This window comes from Trichosurus vulpecula, chromosome 6 (assembly GCF_011100635.1).
Source record: "Trichosurus vulpecula isolate mTriVul1 chromosome 6, mTriVul1.pri, whole genome shotgun sequence".
NCBI lineage: Eukaryota > Metazoa > Chordata > Mammalia > Diprotodontia > Phalangeridae > Trichosurus > Trichosurus vulpecula.
In genome coordinates, this window is record NC_050578.1 from 187,270,507 (window position 1) to 187,290,981 (window position 20,475).

General features: G+C 34.4%; 1 protein-coding gene across 1 annotated transcript in view; it reads left to right on the forward strand.

Moving 5' to 3' along the window:
* The window catches only part of ADGRA3 (adhesion G protein-coupled receptor A3), a 143,697-nt gene that overhangs the window by 115,580 nt on the left and 7,642 nt on the right, over positions 1–20,475 (forward strand). The window contains exons 15-16 of the mRNA XM_036763375.1: positions 15,464–15,588; positions 17,026–17,149. Coding sequence (XP_036619270.1) covers positions 15,464–15,588; positions 17,026–17,149 — 249 coding nt within the window. The remainder of the gene's footprint in view (positions 1–15,463; positions 15,589–17,025; positions 17,150–20,475) is intronic.

Consider the following 20,475-nt stretch of genomic DNA (forward strand, 5'->3'; position numbering starts at 1 on the left):
CAGGAACCCCTCCCCAGACGACGGCTATGAGGACTAAGCTTGAACATAAATGGTGATCTGGAGGATGCTCCCGCCCCTGAGGCTCCCATACTTATTTGCCTTTTGGCAGCAGTTGGTCAGCAGTGATTGGTGGTGATAAGGTGGCTCCTTCTCCACAGGGATTTCTCCTCTCAATGGTGGCTGCAGCTGCTGGTCCAGAAATGATTATCTTGGTTTTGGGGATATTTCTATTCCTAAAGTTCTTGGTTTGAGGGTCCTAGGCCTTCTCCACCAGGATCTGAGTAAAGATGATGGTCAAGGTTGGTTGTGGTCTTTGGCATTTCCTGCCTCCTGTGTCTCCCTCAGAGTGTCCTGCTAGGGCAGCTCGTCAGTCCACTGGGTGGCAGTTGGTTCACAATTGGCAGGGATTGCTGGCATCTTCTCTACAGGAGTCATCTCCCCAGATAATGGTTCTGTGGGCTGGGGAGGAAAATAAAAAAGTTAGACTATAAAATATTTAGATCTGAGTCTAAGGCTTCCTAACTTCAAGTGCAACTATCTCTCCACCACGTGGCAATGTTTTTTGTGCTATCAGTTTAAACATGAGAAAAGTGAGACTCAGAGAGGTTAAACTTTCCCAGAAATTTGTAATTAATTCTTGGCCAAACCAAGGCTAGAGTCTATTTTACCACATAATTGTTAAGTTTCCCTTTGAATTTTAGATTAATGGTTATTTCTGTACAAGAGCTACAGGTAGCAGCAATGCAACACACAGTGATTTTTTGATGACAGTTGTGCTGGTCTTGGGTTATGGCCTATTGATCTAAACCTTTTGTTGGTTTATGTATGGGTCCCTGGAACTCATTAATTAGTTATTTTTGGTTAAGCCATTTTTTTTATTGATCTCCGTGAATGCATTTTTACACTGAAGAATAAGATGCGATAGTTCCTATTTCTTAAGTAAATAATGTGGTAGTAATCAGGAAAGGGGCAATAGGTTTTTCAAGCTAGTGGGAGAATCAGACTGGAGATTTCTGTGACTAAATCCAGTATTCTCTTTCTGGCCTATGGTGAATGTTAAGCAAAGAAACTGGAAATACTGGAAAGATTCTTTTCTCTTTCTTTAATTTCTATTCTTTACCACTTAAAACACATGCACACAACTAGACGTAGTCTTAAATTACAGAATTGTACCAACTTTACCTCAGGTTTCTTGACCCTGTTTACTTCCAGTTTTCCTCCCTTTTTAGTCTAAGTAGGCTTGTACAGGCTGAAAAATGATATATGGAACAAGAGGTAGGAACTAAAGACTCACATTGACTTCTCAGCCATCTTTCCAATACTTTTAGTATGACCAGAACTGACAAGTTTCTGCTGCAGAAGTATTATTTATTTGTCCAGTCAGTGATAGTGTGAAGTATTTAGTAAGTTATACATGACATGGCCAGAAAGTAATAAAATATCTCAGAAAAGCACATTTAGAATGCAATCGTATTACTTCATAATCTCAACATATAAATTGTTATGAGAAGCCTATCCTCTTTTAGGATTGGAATTTCTCAGGATATATGTGATTTAAGTATGGCATGCTATAGCTTAATAAAGCTAAAACAATAAAAGAAATACTAGTGGGAAAAGAGCAAATTATTTCAGATTTGCATAGGAGTTTAATAAAAAAATTAAGGACGAAATATGGATTGTGAAAAAAAGGATTTTTCAAACTTTAATACCATTGCATGATACACTGTAGCTTGAGTTTTTCTGATTTAATCTATCATCAATTTAATGTTTATATTTTTGAACTTCTGAGCTATTGTTTTAAACCATTTTAATTAGTTTAATCCTTTTCTGGAAGGACTAGGCCATTCTTTGATCCTGTGTATTTACATTTAATCTTTGTTTAGTGTGTAATGCACTATTCTTTAAAGCAAAAATACACTAGCAAGTATGATTTATATTAATTTTTCTTAAATATTACTGTGCCACCCAGAGGCAACAAAGTGATATACATCAAGAATATTCTGAAAATAATATAAACTATCCCTTGTAATTTAGGTAAGGGTATCATTATACAAAATAATAAGTTCCTCTTTCCCAAAAAAACATCAAGGTTTTGCAGCTGTATGGATAAAAGGTCTTGCCTAATGTTGAAGAAATATTACAAAGGAATTTTTTAACTTTGAGATTTAATCCCATAATTTTTGTTTTTCTTTTTTTTATCTTAAAATATCTTTATACAAGTAAAACTTTATTTTTCACAAGTATCATTTGAATATGCAGTGTTATTAAACAAATTATTTTCCATACAGACAAAATATAGGAAAATACTTTCTGATGAACTCTGTTAAATGGAACATTCAGTAAAATAGGTTCATAGACTCATATACTCCTATCCACAAAGGAATCAACCTTTTTAATAAAAATGTTTTGGTTTAGTTTTGTATTTATATAGCTAACTATGGGAACTAGAGAGTAAGAGAGAGGTAGGAATCGTGAATGCAGAAAATTTAGACAGGTATGTTCAGAAATTGTCATACAGACTGAGGTTTGGGAGATGGAGGAAAAAAGTGGAAAAAAATCGTTAATTAACAGAGAGGCTACTGGAGGTATTGAGGAAAGCAGAATTTTATGTAGAGACACCTTAAATACTTAACCACGTGTCTAAAGTATTGGGCAGATCCCTTATCAAGTCAAAATAACAAGTCTATTTTTTGGTCACTTGCCCAGGCCAGACCCTGTGGTTAGTGCTGAGAATGCAAAGAAAAGGCAAAGAGCTCCTCGTGACTTAATGGTGGATTTAGGAATGGGTGTGTAAAAACGGAATTGCCCAAGACGAGGAGGCATGTATAATTTTCATTCTATTATCTATGATGAAAATGCCCTTCTTGGTAAGATCACAAGTCAATTTAATTATTGAAGTATTAAAATTACTGAACCCATTATAGTGCTAGTGGTTAGAATTGCCTTCTTTAGCTTCTTTTCATGTGTACAACATTCCAGTTGTTCTGGTACTTTTCTATTGCCATGCATTCATAATGCACTGTGATACTTGCAATGTAAGTCTTCCTAATCTCTGACTGTTGAATCTTTTTTTCTTCAAAACCTTTTGGATGCTAAGGCTCTCCGTGAAATCTTCCCTGATCATCCCAGTGTGATCTTCCCACCTCAGATTTTCTCATAGCCCTTATTGTACCGCTCTCTTTTGCCCTTTTCATTTTTACCTTGTATCTTGTTTTTGTTTAAATTGTATCCTTTAAGAAAGAGAACTGTGGTATTTTCTTATCTTCATATCCCTAGCATCTTCATTGCTATGGCTCATTGCCCTGCTATACATGTTTATTGAATTAAATTTGTTGAATATAGATAACTATTTTTAAAAATCTCTGTAAATATAGAGAGCATTTTCCTGTGTCTAATGGTGTTTGGTATCTTTTCTACCTTGAAATTCATGTTGTGAAAGTAGATCTCAGACTTTACTTTCTGTTGGGAAAATGAATGTTAAAAGGTGCCTTTCCCCATTTCCCTAATGCAGTAAGAAAATAAATCTTAGGGAAAACAAAAACAAACCTTAAAGCAATTCAGAATTTACTTTCTCTACTGTTTGTGTTTTTAGGTTTCTTTTTCTGTTTGTAACTTATAATTTCTTAGTCTGGTGAGCAAAAAATACTACATGAGATGTTATTACCTTTGATTTTTCAGTCATTATCCATGGATTGTAATAATTAACTTTATTGTGAATATGATAGAGATTTAAATGGCACAAGAGAGTGATTATAAATTCATTAATCATTAGAGTTAAACACATCTTATGTATTTTGTAGTCTGTTTTCTTTTTTAAAAATAGAATCCATATAGAGCAACAGATGCTCTAGGTTCCTCCTTTGGTAAGATTTATTAAGTGTTTATTGAGGCAGCTAGGTGGCACAGTGGATAGAATGCTGGGCTTGAACTTAGAAACACTTGAGTTCAGCCGTGGGACCCTGGGCAAGTCACTTCCTCTATCTGCCTCAGTTTCCTCATCTGTAAAATGTGGATAATAATAGCTTCTACCTTACAAGGTTGTTGTGAGGATCAAAAAAGATTATATTTGTAAAGCACTTAGCACAGTGCCTGGCCCATGCTAGGTGCTTAATAAATGGTTGTTTCCTTCCTTTCCACTGAGCTCATTAACGTCTTTTCAAGTTTTCTGAGTCTGTCTAGTAATGATGTCAGTTGTCACCCCGAAGAGAAGATTCCATTTTCCAATTTCTATGGTAGTTAAAGTTTTTTCTTTCATATTAACTATAGTTATTCATTCTATTGTGTAAAAGAATGAATAATTCACTGCTTGATTAAGTATTAGGATGATACAATCCCTTTAGATTCAGGTTTTTTTTTAAAAACAATGTACCAGATATACATACATGCACACACATATAGTTTTACTTTGCATTACAAATATTACCTTTAACAGTTTTGGGGGGATAGAATATTCAGTTACGTGTTTAAGTGAGAGAGCTATGATTTCATTGATATTGTTTATTGTTATTCAGTTATTTCATTTGTGTGTGACTTTGTGACCCATTTTGGGGTTTTCTTGACAAAGATACTGGAGTGGTTTGCTATTTCTTCTCCCACTCATTTTACAGATAAGGATACTGAAGCAATCAGGATTAAGTGACTTGCCCAGGGTCACACAACTACTAAGTATCTGAGGCCAGATTGAACTCAGGAAAATGATTCTTTCTGACTCTAAGACTCTAGGTCCAGCACTCTATCCACTGTGCTATTTACATGTAGCCTTATTGAGGTTATTACTCCTTATCGTTTTTAGATTGTATTCCTTCACGCTTAAGTGGATATTTTCACCATCTGCTTTGGCCAGAAAGAAAATAAATGCCTCTTGACCAGCTGCTTGATAATGAACTTTTCTTTGCTTAGTTGGACTGGGTCTGGAACAACAGACAAGAGTAACCTAGCCTGCACTCAGCTCTTCTAGTTTGGTTGGACCCATAGAAACATAAACTCTTCTATTTTATTCTTGGTCTGAAAAAGCATCTTACAGTTAGGTGTAAGAGGAAGATTTCAGTGGTACAATGTTCTTGTTAGGTTTTCAGAAAAGACGTTTGTTTGATAACTAGCTTCCACCTTTTTATTTAGTGAATCTCATTTTTGTGTTGTAAGTTTTTGTGTCTGCTACCCAAGGTTATTTAAGGCATTTTCTTTCCTTTATTTCTGCAGCAGTTAGATGGTGTTGTAATGATCAGATTTAGTCGTTTGATGTTTTAACCTTTTAGGACATGAATGAAAATATGAATTATAGTTTCTGGGGTTTTTTGGGCCAAGAAGAGAGGAGGAGGGTTACATGTGATGACAGTACTTCATTTTGAAATGTAACCTTTTTTAATTACCTGCTGTTTTGTTTATCAGTCAATTTATAACCCATGTTATGGTACTTTTGTTTATTTTTGACATATAGTTATACAATTTTTGAAAGTTTATATGGTGCTATAATCAGTTACTTCCTGTTGGTAATATATAATCCATTTTATTTTTTAGTGATATCATTACATGCTTGCCAAGTTTAGCAGCTCTTCTTGAAGAGAATATTCATAATACATAGGTCTGAAATATCTGCATAGTCTGTAGGCCTTTGAACTCTTTTATTCCTTCATCCCTATCCATAATTTCCACCTTTGTTTTCTATAGCCTGTCCTGTGCCCACTTTTACATTCAGGTTGTCAAAGATCAAGTTTATTTTGATTTTATTTGGAGCATCTTTTCAAGTTCTTAATCAGACTCTTCTTTTGCTTTTTTCTGTGCAATGGATACTACCTAGTAAGCTTACCTTACTGATGGCAAGCAACACAATATGACCAAGTTTATAGTGAAATGTTTTTTTTTCCTTACTCTTGCAAACACTTGGAAACCAAGTCTCACTTTATTTCATATCCTTGGGGAGAAGCTGTTTTATTGTCCTATTTAATACAATCAGAGATCACAAACGTGAATAATGATTAAGTAGTATTTGGGTGATTCTGAAACAGAAGCGGACCAAAGAGGAATAAGGCTTATTTTATTTTTATAACCATTTCAGAAGTTACTTTGAAAAACAACAACAAACCTTTGGCCAACCTTCTGGTGATGAACCTTCTATACTTAGCAGGATTGGGCCTCAGATAAGATATGCGCAGTAGATGCTTTGCATGGCAGGATTTTCTAGAACTTGTATTCCACTGCAATTAATCTTGAGAATATAAAACCAGCTAGGAATTTAGTGGAAACTGTGCATAGTTATATCATAAAATGTTTAGAAAAAGGTCAAAGCACACTCTAAATTAGAAGAATGAAAGAAAGAAAAGGCAATGCTAACAATTGAAGCAGTTTCAACTAGGCTAACCTGGTAGGTGACAGCCATTGGAAAAAATAGGAAATAGAAGTGACAACATTGACTATTTTTTTTTATAAATTTATTTTTTATTTTTAGTTTACAACATTCAGTTCCACAAGTTTCTGGGTTCCAAATTTTCTCTCCCTCCCCTTCTACCCCCCAGATGGCATGTAATCCAATGTAGGTTCTACATTTACCTTCACATTGAACTTATTTACGTAATAGTCCAGTTGTAAAGAAGAATTATAACCAATGGAATGAATCATGAGAAAGGAAAAATGAAACCAAAAAAGAAGGGAAAAAAAGAGAGCAAATAGTTTGCCTCAATCTCTGTTCAGACTCCATAATTCTTTCTCTGGATGTGCATAGCTTTTCCCATCATGAGTCTTTTGGAGCTGTCTTTGAACTTTGTATTGATGAAAGGAGTCAAGTCTATCAAAGTTAGTCATCATAGATACCGTGTGTCTGTAATCATGTATAATGATCTTCTGGTTCTGCTCTCCTCCCTCAGCATCTGTTCATATAAGTCTTTCCAGGTTGTAATGAAGTCTGTCTGTTCCTCATTTCTTATTGCACCATGGTATTCCAATACGTTCATATACCACAATTTGTTCAGCCATTCCCCAATTGATGGGCATCCCTTTGGTTCCCAATTCTTTGCCACCGCAAAAAGAGCTGCTATAAATATTTTTGTACATACGAGTCCATTCCCCACTTGTATGATCTCTTTGGGATGTAGCCTTAGAAGTGGTAGTGCTGGGTCAAAGGATATGCACATTTTTATGGCCCTTTGGGCATAGTTCCAAATTGCTTTCCAGAATGGCAACGATGTAACAATGTTCCAATTTTCCCACATCCTCTCCAGCATTTATTATTTTCCTGTTTTGTCATGTTAGCCAACATTGACTAGTTATAATATGCAAAGAGACATAGCAGCCAGTGGCAGTGTTCATTTAAAGTACAAGATCATTTATAGAATATTGTTGGGGGAAATGCCAGAAGGCAAAAAACAACACTGCCTCACCAAACAGTAAAAAGCAGTCGAAGGGAAAAATAAACCTTAAGAGAGTTTGGCATGAAATCCAGCTAGTTCACTTTATCCTAAGGATTTGTGTTTGCTTATGAAACTGAGAGGAGAACAACAAACAGGTTTGAAATAGAACAGATCTGCTCTTATTTTTATAGTGATTTAGTCTCATTAATAAGAGTTGTAGATTGGTGTTTCAACAATCCGGCTAGCAGCTTCTGTGGGGGTATAAGATCCGCCAACAACCAGCACCCAGAAAGCTGCCAACACTGCAAAAGCACAGGTTCTTTTGATCTGCTTTAGTAAGGAAAGCAATGTTAAGGGGTTGACAAGCTTACTTTAATTCAGCATACAAGTATCATTCACTTAGTTCAGGGGAAAAGACCAGCACCCTGAACTTCAGAGCAAAATACGAACAAAGTACAAACACTGACAGTCAGACCTTGTCTGATTCAAATCCCAATACATAGTTACCAGAGTTTAACAAAGTCTCAGCATCCGGGGTACAGGCTGGAGGGCTCTTAGCTACAGCTGCCCAGAGTCTCCGCATCAGCACCACCACGAGTGAGAGCCTTGCGCACATGGCTCTGTCTTGTCTTCTTAAAGCATTTCAGACATCATCAAACGTCATCTGTGTGACCAGAACTTAGGCTCCTATGATTGGCTCTGGAGTTAGCCCCTCCCCTTAGGACCCTGGGAGCTTCACGCCCACATCGGCTTAGCACCTAATAGGGTTCTGTGCCTGGGGCTTAGCTCCTAGTAAGACTCAATGAAATACACTGAATTACTCAAAGGAAACAAAAGCCAAACTTTTCAAGGGCACTTGGTTGAACTAAGTGCTAAGAACCCATTTTGCTTACCAACACAATTGGCCACCTACCACTTTTACACCTAACAACATACCATGTGAAGAAGTGCACTAAAGATAATGTGATCAGGAAGGACGTGAAATGAAAAAAAAAAAAAACAGACTAACATAGGTGACAGTTTAAAAAAAAAAAAACATTCTAAAATAATGGAAATGATCCCAATGTTTTGCTGAAAAAAGGGGGAGGTTGGGTGACATTGACAACTGATTCATAGGGCCATTACTATCAAATCTCCATTAGAACGGTATATATGCATAGTAAGCAAATTCTTTTTAATGTAAAACGAAAAAGAAAACAGGAAGGCTTTTATGGGCAGGCCATTTTCTGCAACATAGCTTATCTTCATGGCCATATAGCTGATGAATATCTTAACCTCTCTGTTTCGTCTTTATTTATTACAAAAGATTATTTGACTGAGAGCAAAATACATCCTTAAAGTACCTCTTCAGGCAAAGTCTGTTGTCAGAATGAGTATGTGAAAATTGTGTAAGATTCCATAGCAGATGGAATAGAGGGAAAATTTTTACACAAGCCCCTCAGTATTTACATCAGTTAGTATGGTAACCAGGAAGATAAATGTTTTCTAGAGCTCTTCACCACTCGTTATCTTCGAAGAAGGTTGCTTTAGTATCCAAATAAAAGACTGATGGTGAGGTTTCCCAATATGCCCATTTGCAGGTGATACTATACAAATGACATTGAACACAAGAATATTACACTTAATAAAAACCACAGGAAGGTAACCGAGGTCAGTCTAACCATCCACACTGGAAAAACAAAGTAGAAGAAATGCTTCTGACGTGAAGCTGGGCAGTGTGTCAAATTAAGCTATCAATGCAAGAACCTTGGACAAATGTGGAAGATGAATAATGAAGTAGGCCTGAAATTGAATAAGAGAAAGGACATTAGACTGATTTATTTGGAACATTGAATAGTACTTTAAAGAATTTCAGACTCTGTAGAATCTCAGAGCCATTCGCTTTAATACCGTTGTTTAACTGGAAGTGCTGTACAGCTATAAATCCTAGAATTCCGTACTCCTAAAGGCATTAAAATTACAGAGAACCCAAAAGGTAGCAGAAACACGAAAACCTTAAATAGACATTGATGGGTTATTAGTAGCAACTTCTATTTAAGAAGTATTATAAAGGACATTGGTTATGATTTATATGTTTAGAGGGAGGGAAAGGGAAGGAAGTAAGCATTTTTACAGTGCCTATAATGTGCCAGGCACTGTGCTAAGTACTTTCTACAAATAATACCTCACTTGATTCTCACAACAGTTCTCACTTTATAATTAAGGAAACCGAATCAGACAGAGGTTAAGTGACTTGTCGAGGGTCCCATGGCTACTAAGTGTCTGAGGCTGCATAGGCTGGCTTTGAACTCAAGTCTTCCAGACTCCAGGCCCAGCACTCTTTCTGTTGTACCACCAGCTGGCTCAGTAAGAAAATGATGTGAAAAGCAGTTGGATAGTCTTTATATTTGGAAAGAATTGGAAGAAGTCTTCTAACCTATTGGGTAGATTTTTTGATTTTCATTTTCAAATATAATAAACATGAATTAAGTTCCTATATTAGGGTCTAGGGATACAAAGATGAAAATTATATATTACCTGTCCTTAGGAGCTTACATTCTAAATAGAAGACTTCTGAGACACCATGGACAAGAATTACACAGAACCAGAAGGCATGAAGGACATAAAATATACATTGATTGAGGGAGCATCCATACTATTGAAATCATGGAATTTTAAAAATACATACTTAAAGGTAAGCATAGGTGATAGGGTCATAGATTTTAGGCCAGAAAAAACCTTAAAAGCCATCTAGCTGGCCTCCAAGGTCCCGTCCTCAGTTTTTAGATGAAGACGTTGAGGCCCAGGGACTTTATCCCAAGTTCATATAACTGTTACCTAGCAGAGCTAGAACTTGAATAGAGATTCCAAGTTCATTATTCTTTCTCTCACATTGCTTCTTGTGTGCCAGATAATCTATAGAAACCTGAATGAGTCTGGAATTATTACTTTAGCTATGTTGATTTATTTGAGATGGTCTTAGTTTCTTTTATCAATGTTTTATTTGATTTTTAAGTGAAGACTTAAGAATGTTTTTGATTGTCCGTTTCATGATCATACATGTAATTGTTTGATTCTTATTTAACAGTTTTTCTTCCTTAAATTTTATTCTCTCCTCCTGTTATTTATTTTGTCATTTTGAATTGTTTCTTATTTAATCTGTCTAAAACTCACAAATCTACCTTTTGTTATCGTGTACTTACTCACTAATGATGGCTGATTTCCAACTTTTTGTACAAAGACAAGGGCAGAAATTGTACAGGATATAGAAGGGTTGTGATCTGCATTAATATAGGGAGTGACCAAACAGACAAAATCAAATATCCAATAAAATACCAAAAGAAAGATACTTAAGTTGTTCCAGAAGGTTGCATAAAAATCGATGATACTTTTTTAGGTTTTTCATTGTTTTGGTTTTTTTTTTTTTCCCAGAGTACTCTGGTGAATTGAAACAAAGGTCTTGAAAGAAGGCTGTTTTAATACTTTGCCAAAATCAAAATCCATAATTCTTATTTCAAAATGCCCGGTACATTAACTATCTGAATTCCATTCTGATAGCTGTTTACTGTCAGTATTCATTTTAAAGATTTCCTTTTTAAACCACAGGAGAAGTAAACTTGTTTGGATTAATGTGAATCTTAAAAGATACATGGGGGAAGGGTTAGTCTCCATTAGATTTGAAAGATAGAGTCTGGGTTCAAATCACAGTTCTCCATTTACTGCTACTACTTTCGTTTCTGAGCTACAGTTTCTACATCTGTAAAAGGAAGGAATTGAACTAGATGACCTCTAAGATCTCTTCTAGCTAAGAATCTATGATCCTTTGAAATAAATTTTTTTTTCAGATCATAATGTTCAAGTTGAAATTATTCCTTGAGAGGCAGCTAGGTGGTGCAGTGGATAGAGCAGCACCCTGAAGTCTAGAGGACATGAGTTCAAATCCAGACTCAGATATTTACTAGCTGTGTGACCCTCTTCAAATCACTTGACCCCAAATCCCTCCCCCCCCAAAAAATTACTCCTTGAATACGTAAAGAATGTCTTCAAAAAGAAATTGAATGAGCTATTTCCTGGATATAGTTTTGGTCATTTAAACCTGAAGTTCTTAAATTTTAATTTAATAAATGTTGAGAGTATTTAAAAAAAATCTTAATATTCAGTAAAAACTTTTGGGAAAAGTGAAAAGCAGTGGAGCAGAAATTAGGTTTAGATTACATTATGTACCAAGATAAGCTCCAAATGATATATTACTTTTATACAAAAGCCACATCATAAACAAATTAGTCGAACAAGAAGGAAATTACCTTTCAAATTTATAAATGAGGAAGAATTCATGACCAAAAAAAGACTTAGAGAAGATCAAAGAAGATAAAATGGGTAAAATGTTCCATTACGGTTTTGAGGCTCTTCCTCACCTTCATCGCATTGAAAAAGATAACAGAAAGGAAAATGACAAGTATTGTTGCCCTCGTGGCACAGCACACTAGTGCACTGTTGGTGGAACTATGAATTGGTCTAGCCATTCTGGAAAGCAAATTGGAGCTATGCCTCAGAACCTAATATACTGCATATATCCATTATGTACTACTAGGCCTGTACCCCCAAGGAGTCAAAGAAAGAGAATGGTTTATGTGTATGAATATATGTACACTCACAGATAGACACATATATTTGTGATATGTATTATATAGATAATATAGTTTTGAGATATATAAATACATGATATAAATTTATATTTATACACACAATATAGTAGCTCTTTATGTTGATGAACTAGAAACTAAGGAAGTACTCATCATCTGGGGAATGGCTGAACAATATGAATGTCATGGAATACTATTGTGACATTAACAACAACAAAAAACCAAGGGGATGGTTTCAGAGGAAATCTGGAAAGACTTGTATAAACTGATACAGAATGAAGTGAACTGAACCAGGAGGAAGTTTATGTTATGACAACTTTATAAATGTGAACAACTTTGAAAGATTTAAGAATTCTGATTAATGAAATGACCAACTGTAATTCCAGAAGACTGAAGATAAAAAACACTAGCTACTTCCTTACAGAGAGGAGATAGAGTCTAGATACAGAATGAGCCCTACATTATTGGACATTCCCAATGTGGGAATTTGTTTTGCGTATTTGTTACAAGGTTTTTGCCCTCTTTTTTTTTTCCCTGAGTTGGGGGAAATGAAGTGGGAGAAGTGCATGTTAATGGAAAAAAGTAGCTTAATTAAAAAAAAATTATCTTTATTTCCAAATACATACCTATCCATAGAACCTCTCCCTGTAATTAAGAATAAAAAAGAAGACTGGGGGTAGGATTGAAAGGGTGGTATAGAGGGGAGAATTTTGGGTAGAGAAGGACAGAGTTCAGCAAAACTAACGGGTCAACTGGGAATGGCTGTAAAATACCTTTCATCTCCTACCTTTGTAAAGGAGGGAGAAGAGGTGTTTTCTCATCTCTTCTCAGTCAAACTTTGTTATTATATAAATTAATTTAAATGTGTGCTGTATCACAACAATTTTCCAGTCACTCCTAAGCCCTCATTAGGAATTTCTATTTGTCCATTCATTTGCATTCACTTTCCCTCTTATATAGCCATAGTTGGTATATATTCCATTATTTCCACAACTGCTTTTAAAATTTTGAACTGTTTAATATAGAACTCTAGTGGTTTCTTCATAGTTTTCATGCCTCTTGGTTTTAAATGGATGCTTGTATGCCATTTCATTAGTATCACAATTTATTAAACCATTCTTCTTCTGTTGAGTGTTTCAGTTTGTAGTTTGTGGTCACATGTAATACTGATATGAAAATCTTTATATCGATAATGCTTTTTTTCTTTATTTTGACAAGGCTATATTCCTAAACATGGAATTTTGTGTTCAAAAGGTACAATTACTTTTGTATCTTACTGCGGGCAATTATTTTACTCTTGTAAAAAGAGTTTACAAATTTGCAGTTACACCAACAATAAATAAATATGCTTTTTTCCCCCATAACCTCAACAGCATTGAGATTTGTTCTCTTCAGTTTTCCACATTTTATAAGTGAAAGGTGGTAATTTGAATTTGTTTGAATTTGCATTTTTTTGTTAGTGATACTGACTTCTTAAAAGTGTTAGTAACAATTCCAGTTTCTTCTTTTGAAAATTGCCTGTTCCTGTGATGTAACTATCCACCATGGACTTAGAATTTCCATTGTCACTAAATTTTAAAAGCTGTCCCTTAAGTTTATTAATGTTATATTTTTATTTGTCAAAATCATTTTAGATTTTAATTTTTGGGTGATTTCAAAAGGATTTTTCTGCACATATTGGTATACTTGTTTTTGCTTAAATGTTTTGTTATGTTGATCATTTTCTGATGTTGAATCAGCATTGCATTTATGGTAAAAAGATGCTAGATTATTATGAATAATTTTACAATGTAGTTCTTGCATTTCACTGGCTAATCTTTTATGTCTTAAAAAACTTCATTAGGGAAATTGGTCTATAATTTTATTTTTAATGTAATCTTTCCCTGGTTATCATATTTGTCCAAAATTATTGAATATTTTATCTTTCTCTATCTTTCTGAAAAATCTATGCATTATAGGATATAGTTTCTTGGAGAGTTTGAAGGAACCATGCTATAACTCTGTCTGGACATAGTAGTTTTGAAACAAAGTATGGGGTAATTCTTTCACCACCTTTTTTCTTCCTTCGAGATTAGTGTAAGTTATTAATTTCTTCTGATATCAGTTTGGGCAGTTTATATTTGATTATACAACCATCTATTTCCTTTTAATCTCCCAATTTCTGATTTTATAACTGCAAAAGATATCACCAAAAATTGTATGATTGGAAGAGAAATTAGGCTAGTCCCATGGGAAGATTCAAAAAGCGAGAGGTAGACTTTGTGATTTATTGATCACTTTCAGCACATTATTGGGTGGACCCCCAGGGGCAAATTTTTGGGAATTTGTGGACAAGAATCTCCAAAGAAGGGTCAGCTTCTTTGGAGAAGACCTTCAAACTGATGAGATCACAGATCTGTTTTCATATTGTGTTTGAGTATAACTGTGGGTAGTGTTTACTAATACTATTATTGATTTCCTTTGTGTTGACCACCTGTTTCTTTATTCAGATATTCAGGGAGTTGAATAAGATGAACTCAAATGTCCCTTCAAATTTTAAAATTCTATGTAACACAGCTCTGAATTTCTGAAATGCTTCCATAATTTTCTCATAGTCTTGAGATAGTTCTCTGTTTTATGCTTAGCACAGCACCTGGGACATAGTAGGCACTTAATAAATGTTTATTGATTTATTGCTTGATTGATTCCATGTATATACTACCACTATGTTTCTCTACCAGTTTACTCCTTGATGCTGGCTTTTCCTTTTCCCACTTTCTTCTTGATTTTGACCATATGGCTAATGTGGAGGTTCTTAGCACTGTGGCCCTGTTTTCTTCTGAATAGTTTCTTTGCTTTCTACATCCCAGTGACTAAAAATTACAGTGGAAATTCTAGTTTCAAGAATTGTACATTGCCATCCTTATGTCCTTTCCCCCCCCAATTTGGTTTTCCTAGCTAGAAATACTTGAAGAATTTATTTCCTAAATAAGAATGAATTTATTTCCTAAACAAGAATTCTAGAGTTCTGGTAGGTACAGAAAGGCTTTTTAGAACTAAGGATATGGAAGTCATATCAGAGAGGAACACAAACACAGTGAAGAGCGATCTGTGGCTCTGTAATGGAGGGATAGGCATCTTGGACCACTTTTCTATCTTTTAATTACCATGTTGTTCAGGAAATAGTAAAAATGACAGAAATTTAATGTATTAATTAAAGAAGTAGAAACTCTAACGGTATCTTTCTACATTGCTCATGAGAGCTTACTATCAGATGTGTACTTCTCATACATATTTCTTTTCATATCTGAATTAAAGAAGTGTGACAGAATAATTCAGTAGGTATTAAGACAACCAAGAAGTTCTTCATGGTCTAGCTAAGTTAAATAGATAGAAAAATCTAAAATATACAAGCCCAGGAATTTCTTTTGCATTGTATTTTAGGTCTCTGGAAAAGTCCTTGTAGTTAATTTTAAGAAAACTATAGATAGAATAATGTTATTTCTTTTTTTCCATTAGGATTTGACAGGATCTGAAATATATTCCCAGTCAGCTGATCTATTACATCCTGTTGTATATGCCACTTCTATAATTCTTCTCTTAAATCTGTTAATAATCAATGTCAGTTATATGTACCATCACAGGTAAGAAATAAAATTAACAGCTTGAGTTATGATTTCACATTTGTTTAGATAGAGCATAACTGACAAATATAAGTTTTTTGGTTAGCAGCTAATACATTATATTATGCAAATTATTGTTCCTTTGCAGAATTTTAAACTTAAGTGAAAAACAAGTGCAGCAAAAAAGTTGGTTAACCTCCAAAGGCACATTCCAAACTTCACTGAATTTGGGAGTACCAGATGCAGGTTGGGGGCCCTGCCCCAACTTACTAGCTTACTAGCATACCCTAAAATACCTAACCTTTAGGTTCTCAGCATTTTAAAAAGCTCAGCAGATTTAGCTCAATAAACCACATGGTTGGGAATAGAGTATTAAATATGGGAAGAGACGTTAACCTTACTGATAGTTAAAGTGATAGAATATTGCCAGGCAATTTCATGTCCCTGAAGACATTAAAGGTAAACTTGTGGTGTTTGAAAAAGGATTTTTGGTTCCTACTTTTATTTACCTGCTATCTCTTCATGTCTGAGGGATATGAAAAGTGGAGAAGGAGAAAAAGGATTTTTAGAAGCCTTTCACCAAATTGCTAAAAAATCACTAGAATTACTAATTCTACAGAGATAATGCTATTTGAGGCAAAATATAGCCCAAAGTTCATGGTACTATAGTATATCATGTTTTTAGTATCTTTACTTTCTGATTCACTTTGAATTTAGCAATAGTATTATTATTATCTTTGTATGACTCTAGATATTATGATCTTTTTTCCCTTTCTAAAGGTCATTTTAAAAGATTTGTATCATTGGTATATGGAGGGGTTTGTGCTTATATAGCTAAATGTCAAGATGAGTTATAGGACAAACACACCTAAATTTATAATAAACTATAATAAAAACTATTTATAACAATAATCATAATCCTTGTTTTAGAATTTATTTTTCCTTCTAAATTTTAAAAATCATTTTTTCCTGATATATAATAGATTATTTTTGTGCAACATTGAATCCAAAAGAACTATGCTGTTGAAATATATATTATAGAATTTTTATTAATTTATATATTCCCAAGTGAAGAAACTCCACCTACAAATACATGTTTGTACTTTTGTGCAATGAGAATTACCTGAGGCACTTTGAGATTTAAGTGATAGACACTATTAAATAGCCTGTATGTGTCAGTGGTAGGACTTGAACCCAGGTCTTTCTGACTCCTATAAAATACCTTTTATAACTTTAAAATATAAAACATAATTTCTAATTTTATGAAGTGGGAAGTATTCCCTTTTAAATGAATGATGTTGGTAAATTTGATATAGTAAAGGATGTTTATGATTAATGTCTACTAAATGAATGTTTTCAATGAATATTTTAAATGTTGTAATGTTTTCAATGAATGATGTTGTTTATGATTAATCCTTACTAAATTATGTATTAAAATGATGCCTTTTTTTAAAACAGTTTAATTAGGATCAGCCTTAAAAGCTGGCACATGCTAGTGAACTTGTGCTTTCATATTTTCCTGACATGCGGAGTGTTTGTTGGAGGCATAACTCAGACCAGAAATGCCAGCATCTGCCAAGCAGTAAGTTTATACAAAAATATGAAACTCTGGAAGCAACAAAATATAATACAAAAGAAACAAAACAGTGGACTCATATTAGAAAATTAATTTCCCACATTTTATTAGGCCCAAATTTTAAAAAAATGAGTACCACTGAACAAGCATTTATTCTGAATACATTTTTTATGCAGCTTGTATAATGCATTTTGATGAATCATAGTTGCCTGCTGGACTAGTTTTGTTTTGATTCCAAATAATTAATTCAAAGGATTATTAAAAGATTTTGCTTAGAATAAAAATACTTCACTAACATGAGCCACATAGAATTTCATAGTGTTGTGTGTTCCTCAGTAAAGAAAAGAATTTGTGAGATTGGAGAGGGCAAAAATCAGGAAGTATGAAATGTAAGGAAAATTTAAAACCATTAGTAGTTGTACTTTTTAAAGACTTATCTTTTTATTACACGTATATTTCATTACATAGAGCCGTCATATAGCCACCTCTGCCAATTACATTCTCCATTTTAAATAATTTTGAATGTATTTGAAAGGTTTGAAACTATTCACTCCATTCTCAATTGTGTTCTGTAGAACAGTAGTAATAAATAAGATGAAAAGAAAGAATTCCATGAAAAAAAATTTGAACCATAACAATATTTTCCTTTCCCAAATACCACATATTAGACTTTGTATGCATAAGACCAGGGGTGGGGAACCTGCCACCCTGAGGCTACATGTGGCCCCTCTGGATGCCCAAGTGTCACTGTTTGACTGAATCCAAACTTCACAAAACAAATCCCCTTAATTCAAAGATTTGTTCTGTACAACTTGGACTCAGTCAAAAGGCTGCATTCAAGGACCTAAAAGGCCACATGTGTCCTTGAGGCCACAGGTTCCCCACCTCATATAAGACACATATAATGCTATATAGAAATTTTTTTTGGTGGAAGGGGAATGAAAATAGATTTAATTCTCTCTGTAGTGGTACATAAATTTTGGCCATTCTTTGTTTGGAAGGTGTTCAATACTCACAGGGTCCTGGATCAGTATTTATGTATTTAGTAAATATATTTTAAGTCTAAAATGTTCTGACACCAAATTAGTTTTATTATAATACATAAAATAATATATTGATAAATTCATTGAATTTAGTGCCTAATGTATACTATGCCAAACTGTCAGTTTATAGACATGGGCCACATTTAATTTTCAGGTAAGACAGGTCTGAAAATAACCTTGAACTTAGTATGTAAATCAGATCAGACTACAACAGGTCTAAAAATGTAATAACACTTTAGGAATGCAAATACTTATAATCTGTTCCCATGAAAAGGTATTAGAAAGAGTAGCATTAATAAGTAATTACAAAACCATTATACAATTTGCAGACTTAATAAAATTTTGCAAGATTGAAGAGATTTTGAATGCATTTATAAGACATTACTTAGGGCACTACTGTATGCATAGTGGTTTTATTAATTTTGTTGAACAGAATTCCATTTGATTTCATAAAAATTATTTCATTAACCAATTTTGTTATTCTGGAATAAGAAAATTTTTAGCCTGAACATATGTGAGTACCTAGTATATCAGAACTGCTAGGTACAAAATATGATGGAATCATTGAATTTTAGAGTTGCAAAGGACCACAGTAGCCTCCTAGTCCACACTTGAAAAGAATCCCTATTGTACCATATTTGACCAGCAGCCATCTGGCTCTGCTGGAAGATAATCCAGTGAGAGGGAAGCCATGAACTGCCTCCAGAAGCAGCCCATTATACTTTTTTAAGTAGTTCTGATCATTGGGAAATTTTTCCTTATATCAAGCCTAAGTTCAGTTTCCACATCCTTCTCTAAGTTCTGGCTTCTGGGGACAAACAGAATAAATCTGATCCGCCTTCCACATGATAGTTCTTCGGATACTTGAAGACAGATGTTTGCTTAACCTTTCTTAGTTTCCACATCTCCAGTTCCTTCATCCTCTTCTCATTTGACACAGACTTAAGGCCCTTTACCATCTTAGTTATTCTTTAGGTTCTTAATGTCCTTAAACTGACTTTGGCCCTCAGAACTGAACACAATCCTCCAGATATGTTCTGGCCAGGGCAAAGGAAAGAAGGATTCTTCTTCCTAGAAGCTGTGCTTCTCTGAATGTAGCCCAAGATCCCATTAATGTTTTGGACTTCCACAGAACACTTTTGATTACTGTTGAGCTTGTAGGGCCACTAAATCCCATGAATTCTTTTCAGATAAAGGCTATCCGTCCAAGCTTCACAGTTGTACTTTTATTAAATTCTTGAGCCCATTTAGACTTTACATTTATTGCCGTTGAATTTCATCTTACTAGACTTAACCCATTGCTCCACCTTGTCAAGACATTTTTAGGTCTTGATTACCATCCAGTGTATTAGCTATTATTCCCCAGTTTTGTGGCAACTGCATATTTGATGATCATGCCTTTGTCTGGGTTATTGGTTGTTCATCTGTTCCAACCCCTTCATTTTGTTGGTTAAAAAATAGAGGCCCAGGTGGTTGAAGGGCGTTGCTCAAGATTATAACTAGCTTGTGGTAGAGTTAGAAATAATATAGTAAATATGATAATAATAATAGCAATGATAACTCATTTGCATAGCACTTTAAAATTTATAGAGCACTCCTCACAACAACCTTTTTGTGCATGTAATTTTGTTGTTCTTTGTAGATGAAGAAACAGACTCAAAGAGGTTATTAGCCATCTTGACTCCCAGTCTAGTTTTATCTTCAATATATCACATCATTTCTCATGCTTCTGTCCCAGTTAAAGGAAACAGGGAAATACTTGGACTTATAGGAGTATATGGGAGTTACCTTAGTTTTTCAACTTCCCTCATTCTGTTTGAATTAATGCCAACTTAGTATGTAGTAATAGAAGTATCATATCAAGAATAATTCTGCTGTACTGTGTGTTGATCAGATCACATCTGAAGTGTAGGCCTACTTCTCTCTATGTCTTAACTTGAAATACTTTGACAAGCCTGAGTGTGTTCAGGAAAGGGCAGTTAGGATGTTGAAATGAGGCCATGTTATTAAAAAGAAAAAAAAAAATTGAAAGAACTGTGGATATCTAGCATGAAGAAGGAAAGACTTAAGGAAGTGAATGATCGTTTTCAGAGATTGGCATGTTCTGCTTAGCTATGGAGGGCTGAATCAGGACTAATGCATAGACGTTACAGGGAGGCAGTTTGAATTCTGTATTAAAATTAGGGTTTTTCAAAAGTGACATGAAATGCTCTTAGAGGTAGTTAGTTAGATAACCATTTGTTGAGGATGTTGTAAAGGAGATTTAAAATTCAGGAAGGGATTGAAATA